Source organism: Saccopteryx bilineata, chromosome 10, assembly GCF_036850765.1.
Source record: "Saccopteryx bilineata isolate mSacBil1 chromosome 10, mSacBil1_pri_phased_curated, whole genome shotgun sequence".
Classification (NCBI taxonomy): domain Eukaryota; kingdom Metazoa; phylum Chordata; class Mammalia; order Chiroptera; family Emballonuridae; genus Saccopteryx; species Saccopteryx bilineata.
In genome coordinates, this window is record NC_089499.1 from 35,768,202 (window position 1) to 35,785,955 (window position 17,754).

The following is a 17,754-nucleotide window of genomic DNA, read 5'->3' on the forward strand; positions in this document are numbered from 1 at the left end:
TTTGAGTCCTCTTCCTCCCCAATTGCTAGTGCTTTGATATTAACCCAATTACTGTGGACTAATAATATCTACTCCACAGAATATGTATTTGTAGGGATTGTGTATGCATTTAAGCTTATATTAGTGCAATAATTTTATTTCTTTTACAAGCTAAACATGTATTATCTGAAATAAATTAAAATCACTTTTTAAAAAGTCCTACCCCCCCACACACTTTAATCTCTGGGATGAACAGAGAGGAGTGGGAAAGTAAGGAAATCCAACAATGCTGGATAGCTCCTTTGGTTAGAGCAGTGGTAGTCAACCTGGTCCCTACCACCCACTAGTGGGTGTTCCAGCTTTCATGGTGGGCCATAGCAGAGCAACCAAAGTATAAATAAAAAGATAGATTTAACTATAGTAAGTTGTTTTAGAAAGATTTATTCTGCCAAACTTAGCGAAAATCCAACATAAAGTACTTGGTAAGTAATTATTATTATATGCTTTAACTTGCTGTAACTCTGCTTTATAAATTCTATAAAGTAAAGTTACTTCCCTACTTTATAAATCACTATTACTATGGAACTGGTGGTGGACGTTTAGAAAATTTTACTACTAACAGAGATACAAAAGTGGGCGGTAGGCATAAAAAGGTTGACTACCCCTGGGTTAGAACATTATCCAGAAGTGCAGAGGTTGCTGGTTCAATCCCCAGTCAGGGCACATACAGGAACATATATATGTTCTATCTCTCTCTCACTCTTTTCCCTCCTCTCTCTAAAATCAATAAAATAAACACTAAAAAAACAACAACAACAAAACACTTAGTACACACCTATGATGCAGGTCCTCTGCTACCTTATATAGTTTTATCCCCATTTTTACAAGTGAGGAAATAAGGCTCAGAGAGGTTTAGTAATTTTCCCAAAGCCAAGCAGCTATTAAGTGGCAGAGCCAGGGTTTGAACCAAGTCATAGCAAAACATGACACATATTTATTTGTCTTTATCAAATTGCATGACAACCCGGGGATTTCTTGGCCCATTCAAGAATAAGAATGAGGAAGAGAGAAACTGCATGAAGTTAGTCAACATTGTTGGAGCAACCACTAGTTATTTGGCCCTAATTGGGGGTCAACAATGAACAAAATAGGGAGAGTCCTGCTCTCATGAAGGACCCAAGCACCACCAACCAGCTTCCATGGTGATCCCTCCTTGCTGGGCCTCTGTTGGCTCATCTGAAAAATGGGAAAGGGTGTGCCTTTCCTCCAACATGATTCACAATCAGTCAAGCCACAGGATTTAAGGGTCACCCACCCAAAGAATTCCAACCATGCCTTCTCAGGAGCTTTGCCATCTACCTGACCAGATAACTTCACACATACGGCCCCAGGTGCCTACTCCCGGTTCACAACGTCAGGCACATACCGCCCTGACAACTGTGCTTTGTCACTGAAGCGTATGTCTCTGTTATTTGTGGAAATAACTGCACAAAATATAACAAAGACCTCAAATCAGGCATCCCTGTGCCCCCAGTGCCTCTGTCACTTGGATGATGATGATAAAGCATTTGTTTTTTCAGTGAAAGAGAGAGACACAGATGGACAGATAGACAGGAAGAAAGAGAGATGAGAAGCATCAATTGTGTTACAGCACCTTAGTTGTTCATTGATTGCGTTCTCTTATGTGCCTTGACCGGGGGCTCCAGCCGAGCCACTGACCTCTTGCTCAAGCCAGCAAGCTTGGGCTTCAAGCCAGCTACCTTTGGGCTCAAACCAGCAACCATGGAGTCATGTCTAGGATGCCGGTGACCTCACTCTCAAGCTAGCGAGCCCACGCTCAAGCCGGCAACTCGGGGATTTGAACCTGGATCTTCAGCATCCCAGGTATATGCTCTATCCATTGTGTCACTGCCTGGTCAGGCAGATAAAGCATTTCTTACAACCATTCTACTGCTCTTACAATTTTTCATTTTTCTTTATACTTGTATTGAAAATATCTTTCAATATCTTAAAAACAGAATCCTTATTTAGGTTGTTTCGGACCCACCACTTAATGATAAGGGTTTTGTTGCTGTTATGTTTCTATTATGTTTCCTTTAAAAATCATTTCCCTGTATAAATGGACTCAGTCAATTACACAGGCATTTATCTTCTGATATTGATAAAATTAGTACATACGGGACAGTGGTACAGGCTGATCAAATTTAAGAACATCTATTAGCACCGTTAAATATAAATATATAAAAATCAAAGTACATGTGGAATGAGATTCCCCTCCCCCTTCTTCTCCCTCCGGATTACCCTTCATAGAACCTGTTTCTTGAAATACTGGGGGAGATGAGAAAGCCTCTCAGTGTAAAGGACTTCAGGGACCATTTTACAGGCTCATTGTGACAAAGCAAATGACGCTGGTATGTCTCACCCACACCATTTGTCCATCTCCTTACACTTCTCACTCACCTGTCTGCCCTTCAAGCCTGCAACTTCAAAAGATGTGAACGTCACATTTATCCCCAGTGTGTAACATAGCTTTTGGCATAAAGGCTGTGATCAATTATTAGTCAACAGATGGATAAAGGAGACCCTTCTGCTGGGGTGGGGGGCGTGGAGACAGAAGAACGAGGCTCAGATGGAAAGAAAAAGAAGAAGTTCTGAGAGAACTCTCAAGAGAAAGGGCACAGCAAGTAGAATTTGCCTGCCTGCTTCAACACATTTAAACATGTCACATTCACAATCATTACTAGTCCCGTAACTAACACACTCTCAGGTGAAATAATTCACTCAAAGACCTGCGGCTTGAAAACTATAAACCCAAGATTTAAACCAGGTATTTCTGAATCCAAAACTCTGCCTCAAAAACAAAGACCAACAAACAAACAAAAAAACTAAGTCGGGCTGAATCCTTAGAGCAGTCAGGCTGTCTAGCCACTGGGCATCCCAACCAGGCAGTGGAAGCGCCCCCACCTGATGCAGAAGGCAAAACCTTTGTCCCCTCTCTGCAGTGACACAATAGGGACCAGAGACTGAGAGGCACCCAAAAAAATAAATCTCACACCTGGGCACCTCTTTAGGGTTCTGTCAAACAGCATCTTGGAGCCTAGAAGTCCAGCGCATGCATAGGTCCCCGGAGGTGGGCTCCGCCGGTGCTCCGGCGCCCTCTAGCGATCATCCATTCTAATGCCAACTCTCTCCCACCCTTCCGTCTTGCCTCATTTTAGACCCCTGGCTTTAGACCCCTGTCAGCCTGATTTTGTACTCCTCTCCCTCAAAGAGAAATGAATCGCCCTGCAGAGGTTTGTGATCTCTCGAATAAGAAAGGTCTTTTAGTCAATACACCTTAAACCTGAGGTTTCTAGAATTAAGCTGAAATACTGTTTTCCCCCCTGATGTTTCCAAGGAGAATGGTCTCTAGTTTTCTAAATAACAAGAGATACAAAAGAAGAAATATTATGTTCTGCACCAGAGATAAAAGAGCAATGTTTCAGAAAGTTTGTTCTTTTTTTTATGAATCTTTAATTTAAAACAGAATAAAGGATTCCCCTGTGGGTCCCTGGAAATGTAAACACTCATAAAATCTCTTTGTTTACTTTATCGACTCAGTTGTGACATTTAAAGTATAAAGCTAAGATTGCATGAGCAATTCTTCACTCAACACGCACGTTCACAGGGATGGCTTCAGACAATGACTTTGTACAAATTTAATCATATATATTGGGTAAGTATTATGTTGGCTCCTAGAAACAGCAATGTAATCAGTTCCAAGCCTGCTCCTCCAAACACTCCGATGAAGGTGGGAGTTCCCCTCCCCCATTGTCCCCAACTCAGTAGAGATGATAAGTATACACGGAGCCAGAGGTTGGCGCCACCACAGTGATTATCTCCAGGGAACTTGAGTCTCTTTATGAGAGGAGTAATCAAGAGGGTTGCTGAATGAGGCCCCTGGTCTTGAGCAAGTCACCTCTCGGAAGTTCAGTTTCCACATCTGTCAAATTAAACAGCTAGAGTCAATAGATTATCCCAAAGTTCTCTTCCAGTTCTGAGAGTCACAAATTCAAAGTGATAAAGTTGTGATTCACAGTCGAGAGAGGAGTGCATCACAGGCCAGCTTAGACGCGCTCTCCCACCCCTAAGAGTGTACTAAAATCACAGGACTGGAATAAACCTTCCCAAATAAGTCATCCTTATCACTTTCAGTTTTTTAAGACTTGCCTTCAGGCCTTCAATATTTACGGAGCTAAAAGCTAGCGGTCCTCAAGAGGCTTTCTTTCCCAAGAATCCCGAGTCAAATAAATGACTTCCTCGGATTTGCCAACTTACAGAAAACATACTATACATCATATATATTTAGCAGTTCAGGGAGTAGATAAAAAGTTCCCACATAAATGAAGCTTCTAATAGAGGGAAGACCGAAAGTATTGTGAAGTCACAAGTTTTATCAGAGCAGATATCCACTGGTTTAATTTCATGCTAATTGAAAGCTTAGTGTATTTTGTCTATTTCGAGTAACAGGGAGAAGACAGAACATCTTGCCTGACCCATTTATTAATCTTGATTTTAGACCTACCACCGACCTTCACATAAACACCTTTTCCAAAAAATAATTGATTTGTAACTCTTACCCTTTAATTTTTATAACATGTTTGCCTCAAAAAAAAAATTACAGAATTTTTAGGATATCCTAAAAAGCATTAAAGTTCTATAATCTGTTCTTTACCATCTACATTCAATCAGGAGAAAGGTATAAGGTAGTCAAATGCAACTCTATTATTCTATGCTGCAAGGTCAGTTCTAATGCACTATAGGAAGGTCTTGAACCATGTGACATTTTTAAATGCTTTTAAATTTTTCTGTCTTGATATTTTGTGCCTCTAACATACTGACTACCGTTGCCAAGGAATATGACTTAGGGTTACCACATGCATCCAAAAGGGCTCTGTGGTTTTTTAAAGAATATATAATATATATTAACCAGATAAAAATAGAAAGATCAAATATAGGGAAAAAATTTAGCCCTTTTCCTCTTCAAAATGCATGAAATACAGATCTTCAGGCTACATCTCTGATTAAAAACTACAAAGAGTCAGCCTGACCTGTGGTGGCACAGTGGATAAAGCATCGACCTGGAACACTGAGGTTTCTAGTTCGAAACCCTGGGCTTGCCGGGTCAAGGCTTATACCCACTCCTCTCCCACCGCCTTTCTCTCTTTCTCTTCCTCTCTTTGTCTTTCTCTCTCTCTCCCATTTCTAAAATCAATAAATCTGGGGGGGGGGAGGACTACAAAGACTCATGAAGTGACTTTCCCAACTAGTGTAGACTTTCTCCTAATCAGCCAAGTTGATACCATCTGAGTACCCTTCTCATTCCCCATCTGAGATTCTGATCCCTGTGACAGGGTGTGACATTGATTACATACAACATGAGCTGCTCACCTCCAAATGGAAAAATCCTTTATTTATGTGAATAAAGGTGGCCATAACGGTCCAGAATGTTACAGGGAACTTGTAAAATGAAGACAGCGAAAGATATGGCGCAAACCATTCCACTGGGTTCCAAAAGATTCCAATGCAGAGAGATGAAAATAAAGACTCCACCATTAACCCATTGTTTCTCCCAAATTATTTCTTACTGTCACTATAATCTTAAGGTTTTCAGTCATGATGGTGGACTCAATCTGAAGATGGGAACAATCAAAGCTTCTATTTGCTGGAATACAGCATAAAACTTCTCTGGAAACAGGTAACAGCTTTGCTTCCTACCTACTGAAATGAGGGATTTTTCAAATAAAAAATCCACAAGCAGATTAAGAAACACTGAAACAAAACACTTTAATTAAAACCTCTAAAAAGCAGGGTCCCTTTAAGACAAACCAATGAATCAAGCAAAATGCCATGTTGCTACCAGATAGCTGGAGCTAGAAAGAAGTCTTCAAGCTCAAGAAAAAACAAAACAAACAAACAAAAAACAAACAAACCTCAAAACCTCAGGACAACTATTGTAAAAGAAATATTTAGAAGCTCTAGTAAAGTTGTGGTCCCATGCCGGGAAGCACGCTGGACACCGTCTGTGCCTGCTCCCAAGTAGGCTGCGAGAATAAAAAGGAGGCTGACCACTCAAAGGAGAGAGGTTCAGGTCTGGTGGCAGTAACAGCTTTCACGTGATAACACATGAGTAGACCATTAGAGGCAAGCTTCTCCCATCCAACCATTCAAAACTGTCCAGGATTCAACATCCACTCCTGCGATGATGAACTGACACTTCCTTTTATGTAATGACCAGGGGAAATCACCTAATTTTGAGTTTGATACTGTGAAACCATCAGAACCTTCCCATCAGAGACAAATGAGGAGAGGCTGGCCTTTAGTGGTATCCAGTGTTAGCACAGGTGTCCTAGCTGTTATTAGCTGATCCTATTTTTATCCACACCCCACAGGTGAGTACCTTTGACCTACTCTGAGCCCAGACCTCTGATCTGCTAGAGTGACTTTGTCGGTATTTCTTTAAAAAGGGGCAGGCCACTAAATCGAATGTAACCGAGAAGTAGCATCTCAGTAAGAGAAATGAAACCATCAGATGTTACCATAGTCATCCTGAGGTGTGTCTTGCCCACAGGCTAATAAAAAGAAACAGGACTTTCTTAAACTTAAAGGGAGTAAAATGAAATAAGGAAAGTCAGTGGTTCTCTCTGGCTCTTGAGGGATGTGCTATGCAGTTTTAACCAGTGTATACTAACTACAAAATATCTCCATGGATTCAAACCCAGAAAAGTTGGGGGGTTTTCTTGGGGGCAGGTGTTGTTTGAGAATAGGGATTGCTAAGAGCGCAGTAGAAAGAAGAAATGGGGAGAAAAGAGTATTTCATTTGAAGTTAAAGTAGTTTTTCCATAAGAGCAGGGTTTAGTGTCAGTTTCAGGAGAACGCTTTTCAGTACCTAGGACAGCTTAAAAAATGCTATTTCGGAAACAGAAGACCAAGTGAGCCAAGAACAACCAGGACAATGCTTTAAAAATTCCTGGCCAAGCAGGAAGCGGGTGAAGAGTTGATTTTTCACAGCTTTAAACACAGGTGTAAAGGAGCAAAGACTCTCCCAAATGGCACTGAAATCCTATGGCATTAGGGGGTCAGCTGGGGCAGGACGAGGAGGGAATTCTCCCTGCTGTATCTCTTGCAAAGTGTCCCCTAGGCACTCCGGACCCCACCCTAGCGTACCTGTCACAGGCAAGTGCCCCAGGGACCACTATCTCTGCAGCCTGCGATTTCTCCGGGAGACTGGCAAACCCCGGGACTGGAAGCCAGTCCTGCAGGGCCGCGGGGGGGAGGGCAGGGGGGAGGACGCGGTCGCATCTGGAGGGTAGGATCAATACCACAGCCTTGAAGCTACCCACTTCCTTCATCTTCCTACCAATATCCCTCAGGCTTCACCTTCTCCCCACCGGAGGGTCATCAATATCACTTGAGTTGGCGTGGACTACCTCCTAATTGTCTCTCTCGATTCCGCCCTAACAATCCTCGGGCGTCTGGGATCCATCTCTTTAGTTAGCTGTGGGCAGCGTTTCAATAGTCCCTCCAGCCCTGTTCCCGGTTCCCTTCTCGCCCTGGCTACTTTACTTAACAGAGGAAGGAGTGCTGAAGAACTTGGATGAACCAAGGGACTTGTAAACCTATTGATTAGGTTTCAGCCCGATCGCCCCGGGAGCAACTGGGTATTGCTGTAAGGCAGCTGGAGCCGAGGCTGAGAGGCTGAATCCCACCGCTGCTAGGTGAAGCAAGTGGAGACCGGGACGAGTCCCCAGAGCTTCCTCACCGTCAAAAGCGAAGCTGCAACTTCAGCCAGAACTCTGCTCCCCTTCTCCTGCCCAGGTGAATAGCAGCACTGCCCTCCCCACGACAGGACCTGCAGGACCGGCCACTCCGCGGGTGCGCGGCGGTCCCCCTCCGCCGCTGCCTCCCCACCCCACGCGCCCCACCCTACCTGAGCGAGCAAGGCGAATGTCAGAAGGCGAAGTGCGGGGATCAAAGTATCCTTGCATGAAAATCCATGCTTGCGGCCGATTCTCAAAACAACAACAACAATGATAAACAAGCGGATCCGAGCGAAAACCAGTGCATCTCAAAAGTTGGTCTTGCTACGCAGCAGCCCCAACACACTTTGCAATCCCAGCGCCCCGAGAACACAGGAATGCAGAGTTGGCATTTACTTACCTGGGTGTGCCAACCTCGAGGAGCAGCAAGAGAATTCAGCCCGGGACAGGTATGTCCCACCCCTGGGGTGCGAAATCCGGCTCTGGGCTGGAGGTGGTTGGTGTAGTTGAGTAGTAAGTATAAGGGGGGTCGAACTTCCCTCCTCCCTGGTCCTCTAGGGCTAGTTTAAAAACAGCGGATGGAAGAGATGCTGGGAGGAGAGTTTGGTCTCTCCGGAAACCCTGGCTCCATTCTTGGTGATGGGGGCTGGGGAAAGGGGGAAATGTTGGCGGTAGCAGCTCGGCTCTCAGTGAACTCAGAGAGTAAAGTGGAAGGTACCGGAGTAAGGGAGGGAGGGAGCGGAGAGGAGCCAAGGAGGAAGGAAGGAAGAGTAGGAGAAGCGAGAGGGTGGCAGGGAGATGGCAGCTTCTCAGATTTCCACCTTCTGACGAAACCCATGCGCCCAGCAAGCCGCCAGATACTAGTTCGGAAACCTCCGCGCGAGCGCCCCCTGGGGGGTTCCGGCGGACACGAGCCTTGCCCCGGGGAGGCGAGTCCGCGGCCCCGCCCCGGGCTGGGCGGGCGGTTCGCGCGGTGGTCCTGCCGCGCTCGCAGTCCAGGCTTCCTACTCAGCTAGGTCGCTCACACCCCGCTCCTAGGGACATTAAATTCAATTCTCCCAGTGCTTGGATTTCATCTCTACTTGGGAGTAAAGCGGTAATATCTGCAAGGGGATGGGACTGACACTTTTTTTTGCACATATTCAAGGAAACTTCTTGGATGCATGCTCAACTCCCACCAAAAGTGGTGAAGAAATCTCTCACCTCCGTATGTAGTGGGAATCCGATCATTTTTTCAGTAAATAAATACATGAATAAATAAATGGATAACCAGGCTTTTGGTCATCCCATAAATGTCTTCCTAAATACAGTTACCTCACAAATAAGAAAGAAAGGCTTAGGGATACCTATTTTTAAAAATAGGCATTAGCATGTTGTCTTTGGGAAGGGGGAGCCATTGCCTCGTATTATGAAGCACTTTAGAAAGTGTAGCTATCCTGTTCCACACTTAGTCAAATTCAGGCTAATGAGCAATGTGGTAACATTATTGTGTCTGACTATTTCTGCAACAGAAGATAAACTAGACAACTCAGCCTATAGGTATCATCAAAATCACAAGTTGTTCCTCAGAATCCACGGGGTTCAGAAAAGACTCTGACATTGAGATGACATGGAGGATGTCACAATCTAACACGGATAGAGGTATGTAGGGATGTCAGAGGGTCTTCAAGCCATCCTCTTAAGGCACTGTTGAACAAGACTCTCTCATCACGTACAGAGGTTATCAGTCAAGAGCCCTTCACCAACTACAGAGCTCTCAATTTCAAAGTCAGCGAAGGAGAAATAATAGGATGAGGGGCCGGCGCCCCACTCACGGTTTCTGTAGTGGCAGTTAGGGAGATCTTTGAGAGGAAGAAGAAAAGCCTTCAGAAGGAAATACAGTGACATGTTTCTTTTCCCAAGTCACCTCTCAAGACCTTCTGTAGTAGAATACCATTAAACATGATCCCTAGAAAGGATCTTAAGGGAGCTTGTCTGTATCCTGAAGCTCCTTTTTTTTGCTTTAATTGGAAAAACTTGGATCATGGGGTTAAACCCATGCCAATCTCTGTGGCCTTGGGATCTGGGATTGCACTGACGGGCCAGTTCTTTCACAATGTCAGGGAGCATTCAGCATGTTCTACACCCTCCAGGAACCAGGGTGGAGCCCCACCTGATTCACATTGAGAGTGAAACACAAGGAAGTTTCCCCAAAGGGAATTCAGGGTCTCTCTACCAAGAAAGGGGGGTGGATTCTGGGCAAAGTCAGCATATGTTTACTAAATATAAAAATATTAAGTCAGAAAATATTTCTTCCAGGCTTAATTAAGAAGTAGCGCCCTGGCCGGTTGGCTCAGTGGTAGAGCGTTGGCCTGGCGTGCGGGGGACCCGGGTTCGATTCCCGGCCAGGGCACACAGGAGAAGCGCCCATTTGCTTCTCCACCCCTCCCCCTCTCCTTCCTCTCTGTCTCTCTCTTCCCCTCCCGCAGCCAAGGCTCCATTGGAGCAAAGATGGCCCAGGCGCTGGGGATGGCTCCTTGGCCTCTGCCCCAGGCACTAGAGTGGCTCTGGTCGCAGCAGAGCGACACCCTGGAGGGGCAGAGCATCGCCCCCTGGTGGGCAGAGCGTCGCCCCTGGTGGGCGTGCCGGGTGGATCCCGGTCGGGCGCATGCGGGAGTCTGTCTGACTGTCTCTCCCCTGCCGCGCTCGCAGTCCAGGCTTCCTACTCAGCTAGGTCGCTCACACCCCGCTCCTAGGGACATTAAATTCAATTGCTTCAGAAAAATACAAAAAAAAAAAGAAGTAGCCCCAAAGAGAAACTTCAAGTTTCAGCCGATTGAATTTACAAAGAAGAGCAGAGAATGGAGAGTCATTGTACATCTCCTTGTGTGTTGCCTGTGTCCTCTGAAACTTAAGTCCCACGAAGGCAGGTGGCAGGCCATTTCATTGTCTTGTTCATGACTGTCACCCCAGTACTATGTGTGTCACTTAGCAGGTAGTCAACAAACATTTGTTAAATTAAATCTTTTAAAATACCTTACAGATCATTTAACACAAACATTTTATTTTATAGGGAAGAGAAAAGGGATTGAGATGTGCTAAGCATGTACCATTTCCAGGCATCTGGTCAGAACTCTGCAGACCATCCTATTTCATTTTCTTAACGACGTACCTGAGTAGGCTTTATTAGAGCTACGAAATAAAATGGAGTTTAGGTTGTCAGGATAATCACACCAGGGAACACAACTAGTTAATGGGAGAACCCGGAGTACTAATTGAAGCCGTCTTGGAAGGGTCAACTCCGAATGACTGGACATGAACCTGAGAACAGAAGTAATAGAGTCAGAACCCGTAGGGAAGACCCTTTGGTCCCCCGTGTTAAAAGCATGGGCACACAATCTAAATGCAACGCCACAACTTCTGACAAACATGGGTTCTTCTGCCAGCAGCCTTCAGCTCCCTAATTAGAAACTAGCAGTTGCCTGCAAGCCGGTGTGCAGAACACAAGTGCAGCTTTATGCCGGAAACCAAGATATTTTTCCCAAGGCATGACACTGAAGGTAAATTCAATGAGGTTCTTTACAGGGTACATCTAGCAGAATTTACTCCTCCCTCCTCTCCCATGAAACCATCATCCCTACAAATGAAGATATATATCTAATCAGCTAATGAACTGTGATCACAATCACTACACCCACAGCAAGTTGCTCACCAGCCAGAGTCCCTTCAACGTTTATGACATCAAGATCCCCTCATCTGTATCACTCACCTTCTTCCACTTCTCCTTTTGGTGGGTTCTGAGCTGCTGGGCTCTACAGCCATAGTCACAATTATCTTGAGCCAGGGTGCCCCTGGTGTTCCCGAGCCGCAAAGGAGGCTCCAGCACTGGGTATACTCGCTAGCTGGGTCTGCGTTTACTAACATAAGGGGAGGCATCCGCTTGCTGTCCTATGCCAATATGAAAGACACCTCACCCATCAGTGTGACAAGTGACATGCTGGGATGGAGCCAAGGGACAAAAGCGCAGAAGTGTGGATTCCTACCAAGGCAGTTGATACCATTTTTTAAGAGTAGCAGATGATCAAGGGGAAAAAAAACAGGCAGAGTCGGTGCCCTGCATTAAAAACCTTGGATCCGTCCCTGAATGAGTCAGGATGAGCATTTTGTTTTGAAATTGAATTTCTGTTTTCTTTCTTTCTTTCAAGCTGTAGGACGGTTACACACGCAACTGGTGGAGAGGACTGCTATAAATAACAGAATTTATTTTTGAGACTTTGGATCAAATAAGAGCCTTGAATTTCCCCCTAGGGTATTTATAGCTTTAAAAATGTGTTGTGTTTTTATTTTTTTTCCCCCTGTTTCATGTGATTTTGAGGATTGACTGATATATCTTCTTCTGGTGTTCCTGTACACACCTGAGATGGGTTGTATATATTACTGGAAAGCAGAGAAGAGTGCTCTAAGAAAGTCCTTCTAAGATGCTGAGTCGAGAAAGAACTAGTACACAGGTTCCAAGCCGATGCAGGTATCACACCTTTCATTGTCTGTCATTCTGCTCTGTGGGGACCCTATATGCCCTCTGGTGTCTCTAAAACATCCATTCACAAGCTATGCCAGGAAGGGGTGTGTTATACTTTTGCTTACCGATAGGTGGCATCAAAACCCCTTTAGCTTTTCTTCATTGTGTTTTTAAAAACCATGGGCAAAGGGCATTTTCTTTCTGAGATTTTACATTTCACCATGGGTGACATTTTAAAGGACACTAAATTAACTCTATTATTTTAGCGCACATTATCCCATTTTTCTCTTAATTAGGCTTCTCGGTCACTCCTCTGAGCCTCAGTTTCCTCGTTGTGAAAAAGACATCTTTTGAATTGAACTTCATCTCTGGGATTCTGGTTTTCATCTACGTAATGTCTGCCCAGCCGCACCGCTCCTTGTGTTTGTGATCACCTCATGAAGACTCCATCCCTGCGGGTGTAAGGAATGTTAGCATGCAGTTCACACCATGTGGCAGAGACTGCTATTCACCTCGCCTATATTCATTTCTGTTTGTTTTTCCTTATTGAGAAAAGCATCGTTTTGTGGGAGGTAGCAATGGGCTCAGCCCCAAACCCACACTTTCCAGCCTTGCTTGCAGATGGGGTTGTCAGGTGACAAGGATCTAACCCCGCACTGTCCTATATGGTAGCCCCTTGGCACATGTAGCTACTTAAATGTAAATTTATTGAAATTAAGTAAAATTTAAAATGTATTGCCTCAGTAACAACTAGCCACATTTTAAATGCTCACAGTCACAAGCGACTAGTAGCTACCATCTTGCATAGTTGATATACAGACCATTTCCAGCATCACAGAAAGTTCTGCAGTACGGGCTGGTCTAGCCAGTGAGATGTCAGTGGGGGTTAGAGGACAGTCTCCGTGACAGTCTTAAAAGAGAGGGAGAGTGGCCTGGCCGGTTGGCTCAGCGGTAGAGCGTCGGCCTGGCGTGCGGGGGACCAGGGTTCGATTCCCGGCCAGGGCACATGGGAGAAGTGCCCATTTGCTTCTCCCCCCCCCCCTCCTTCCTCTCTGTCCCTCTCTTCCCCTCCCACAGCCAAGGCTCCATTGAAGCAAAGATGGCCCGGGCGCTGGGGATGGTTCCTTGGCCTCTGCCACAGGCGCTAGAGTGGCTCGGGTCACGGCAGAGTGACGCCCTGGAGGGGCAGAGCATTGCCCCCTGGTGGGCAGAGCTTCGCCCCTGGTGGGCGTGCCTGGTAGAACCCGGTCGGGCACATGCAGGAGTCTGTCTGACTGTCTCTCCCCGTTTCCAGCTTCACACAAATACAAAATAAATAAATAAATAAATAAATAAATAAATAAATAAATAAATAAATAAATAAATAAATAAAATAAAATAAAAAAAGGGAGGGAAATCTAACTCAGCTGGCCTGTACCTCTATCCCCTTCCCTCTCCATTCTTTCTTCCTGAAGTGAAGGTGGGTCAGCTCTCACGTGAACTGAAGCAGCACTCATTAGCTAAGGCAGGATTAGCAGAAAGATAAAGGAACTTGGGTCTAGATATCATGTTATTATGAGAAAAATAAAGCCACCACTTCATTCAAGCCATTGTTTACAATTTTTTGTTAGCAATTGCCATGTATTATTTCTAATTGATAGGCCTTCGGAAAGTTACCTGGATGATTTTTTTTATTAATGGCTGTGGGTAAACAAGCTTCTTTCCAATTTCCTTTACTTTAGACAGAACTGGGGACAAGATCCTGGCAAAAGGAAACAAAACAATGTGTATACCAACAAAGATAATTATTAATCATTCAATTAAATATGCAAATAGGCCAAAAGTAGGGGAGGTGGGGCATTAACGGTGCCCAAAATAATTATCTTCTATCTTATACTTTGGCTGAAGAGCAGCTTTGCATTTTCCTGGAGAAGAGGTTGGTGGGTATGGAGAGAAAAGGAAAATAATATCTGAGCCTGTCTTATGTGCTAGCGACTTGGCCGATTGATTTAACCTTGTCATATTTAACTCTCCTGACAACCCAATAAGGTAACTATTCCCTTTTTGTTTTGCAGACAACAAACTAAAGCCGTGAGAGATTAAGTATATTGTCAAAATCTGTCTAGCTAGTTAATGATAGAGATGAGTTTTAAATCCAGGCCTGCTTGGCTCTGGCTATAACTACATAATGAAATCCCCCTGGTGAGTGAGTTTCATCCCAGTCTTGCTTATTTCAAGGCTCTCATCCCATCCTCTGCACCCCTTGTTTCACAGGCTTAATCATCCTTTCCTGCTGCTGAAAAGAATGGTAGTATTTATCTTTATTTTCATAAGCTATAGAAATTGACCAGCAGGTTAGAGCAAAAGGCTTTCCAAACAAGGAAACAACATAGACCAAGTCCAGAGCAGCTATGGCCTGATCAAGAAACTTCGAGTAACAGAGCAACCTGCTGTATCCGGTGCAAAGTAAAGGGCGGTGGGGAGGAGCATGCGCTGAAGCGAACAAGCAGGCAGAGGCATAGGGTACAAAGGGCCTTGTAAGACTTAAGGAGATTCAATTTTATTCCATGAGTCACTTGTTCCCAAATCTTAAAGAAGTTTCCAGAATTTTCCTTAATCCATGGCAAATTGAGAAAAATCAAGAAGTTTTTTTTATCACCGAAGTAATGTTTTGAGATGATCTTTTCCTTTATCTTTTCATGTAATTAGTCCCCACCTTCTTGTTATCAATTTCTTATGAGGTTTTTGTCACTTGAACATGTCCTTTCTTGGTAAAAATAAATAAATAAAAGTACTTGTGAGCCAAGAGCAACCTAAGAAGTGTGTTTTGAGATCTGTTCAGTGAACTTTAAACATTTGGAACATCAGCTGGAGGTCATGGCAAAGACACTGAAGAATTTTGAGCAGGCTATCTGAAGATCAGATTTTAGTGTTAAACTGAGGAGGGATTGGTGAGGAAAAGACTCGCATTAGGGAAATGAAGGAGGTATCTTTCCACTGCGTTCAATAGGTATTTGCTGAGTACTTCTCTGGGGTTAGGGTAAGGGATACAGTGATGGAGCAGACAGGTCAGTTCTAAGCCATCATGGAGTTATCATGAAGTCGAGAGAGAGAGAGAAAGAGAGAGAGAGAGAGAGAGAACATAAAGAAAGAGAGATGAAGGTTGGGAGTCAAAGAGAAGGGGGACTGAGAGAGAGAAAAAAGAAAAAGAAAGAATAACTCTCAATCATAATAAACCATGAAAGAAATTAAAAGGGCAATGAAATGAGGGAGTGCCTGGGACATACCTCTTTAGGAGAAAGCATTTAAGTTGAGAATGAAAAGGTTAAAAATAGGCCAACATGGATCAGAGGGAAGAGCTTCCAGAGAGGGAGAAACAACAAGTACAACAGCCCAGAGGTGCAAAAGTTTTCCAATTCTCACTGGTCAGTTTTAAGAGTTGAACAGGAAAAGATGAGGCAGTTACCCCACACCAGACTCCTTAAAAAGGGGAAAATAGGAAGGAAGTATGAAAAAAATATAGAGACTTCAATAATCAGAAGACTTGTCTTATTAGTTTCATTCATTAGACACAGTTTGAGCGTCTAGCCTGCATCAAATACCACCTTAAGTCCTGGGATCCTCATTCACGTAGTTCAGTGTAAAGCAAAGAACAGAAAATGAACCCTAGACAGGAGACTAACCCACTGGAGCCTCCTAGTTAGGAGTTTACTTCCATCCCAAAGACTAAAGACAAGATCAGCTCCCATTGATATCAATAGAAAGGAAGCCTCTGGGCTGTAGGCTCAGGCAACCAGCATGCAGAGGGTTATTTCTGAAAGAGTGGGTCCATGTGTCCACAAAAGAGATTTAAAGAAAGGTCAGGATGTGCCTCAGCAGAATCCCCTCCTTCATACGACCCATTTCTTCCCATCACTTCTGCTTTCTTGATGATTCTTCAGGGTTAGCCAGCACGCATAGTTACCTTTTGGGTCAAATACTTTTATCTATGTTAGATGATTATATGTTACCAAGTTTACTCTTTGCAGTTAATCTAGGGGACATTAGCCCCAGTAGTAGGACGTGTCTTTAGCAAACGTGTACTGCTCCTGGTGGGAGATATCTTTCTGATGTGTATGGGCTGTCCCAGGAAGAATCACAGAATCAACCTCCGTAAGACAATGGACTCTGACCACTGCTCTAACAGTCGAGGGCTGGCCATAGGGCCCTCAGGGACAGGTTCTGGGACAAAAGTGTCTTCTTCATAATGTTGTTGTGAGGCAGTGTGCAGAGTTTTTAAACCATGTATATATAAGGATATTTTTAATTATTACATGAAATCTTACTATATATCCTGCTTTGCAGCCTGCTTCTTTGTGTCTAAATATAATATATTAACTTTCATCATAATTTATAATGGCTATGCAGTATTCCCATTATGAATGTAACAAAACATGCTAAACTCAACCCCTGTTTCTGAGCATTTGCTGACAGTTTCTCATGCTGTACACAAGGCTTCCATGGACATGCTTTTTATATTTTGGACCCCTGAGATGAAGTGACAAGAATACCAAGAGGGCATCTCTGAGGTGTTCCTTAAAAAAATCCATAATGTCAGTTTAATATCAGGAGCCAAACACCAAACAAACATAAATTAAGGAACGTTCTATAAAACATCACACCAGTACTTCTCAAAACTGTCAGCACCCTGAAAAAAATTGAGGGTATTGTGAAATGACAATAAACACAAGGTGGTGCCCTAGTTTGGATTTCGAAACAGAAAAAGAACATTAATGGAAAAACTGGTGAAATCAAATAATGTGTGGAATTCACTTACTTAATAGTGTGGGTTTATTAGTTTGACTACTAATCCGTGGTAATATAATCTATTAACATTAGGAGAAAAACGAGTAGGAAGTATATGGAAATTCTCTGTCCTATCTTTACAACTTTCCCATTCAATCTAAAATGATCCCAAATTAAAAGTTTATTTTTAAAAAACACCCATTTTTCCACTCCTTTCCTTAGGAGAAAGTTAGACTCATTGAGGTGAAGGCCATTTACTTGGTATCTTTAAGTCAAACGTTTCCTTAGTAAATTCCATAGGAAGACATTCTCCAGTAAACTCCTTGCAAAATTCAGAGAGAATATTGATGCCAGATCATTAGGACCTGCCCACCTTTCTCAGCCTGCTGGCTGGCTGGTTCTCAACAGGCAACGGAATTTTTTTTTTAATTTTAAATTTAAAATATATATATCTACCTCCTGGGAAATAAGCACAGAAAGTCAGAGCATGCCATTTTCACATAGTCTTTTTTCTGATTGCAACTCTGCTTTCTGCGTTTTTCCAGCAGCGCTGCCTTGAAAGTGAATCACCGTGATTAAAGGCAGACCAAAATAACTCATTGTTCCTCTAGAGAGAGAAGGTGAAGTCCTGTCATTCTGAGGGTATTCTTGGGGGAAAGGAAAAAGAGCAAGAAAGAGAGACCACACTGTCTACTCTTTCTGAAAGCAAGGCCT

General features: G+C 43.8%; 1 protein-coding gene across 3 annotated transcripts in view; it reads right to left on the reverse strand.

Annotated features, from left to right (window-relative positions):
* Positions 1-11,852, reverse strand: part of CPNE4 (copine 4) — a 531,556-nt gene extending 519,704 nt beyond the window's left edge. The window contains exon 1 of one of the 3 annotated variants that reach the window (XM_066245254.1): positions 11,527-11,852. In XM_066245254.1, the coding sequence (XP_066101351.1) occupies positions 11,527-11,693 (167 nt within the window). In that variant the 5' untranslated portion in view covers positions 11,694-11,852. Of the gene's footprint in view, positions 1-7,948; positions 8,157-8,178; positions 8,633-11,526 lie in introns of those variants that run through there. The other 2 variants (XM_066245256.1, XM_066245258.1) reach the window with 2 other exon arrangements.
* Positions 11,853-17,754: the final 5,902 nt, after the last annotated feature.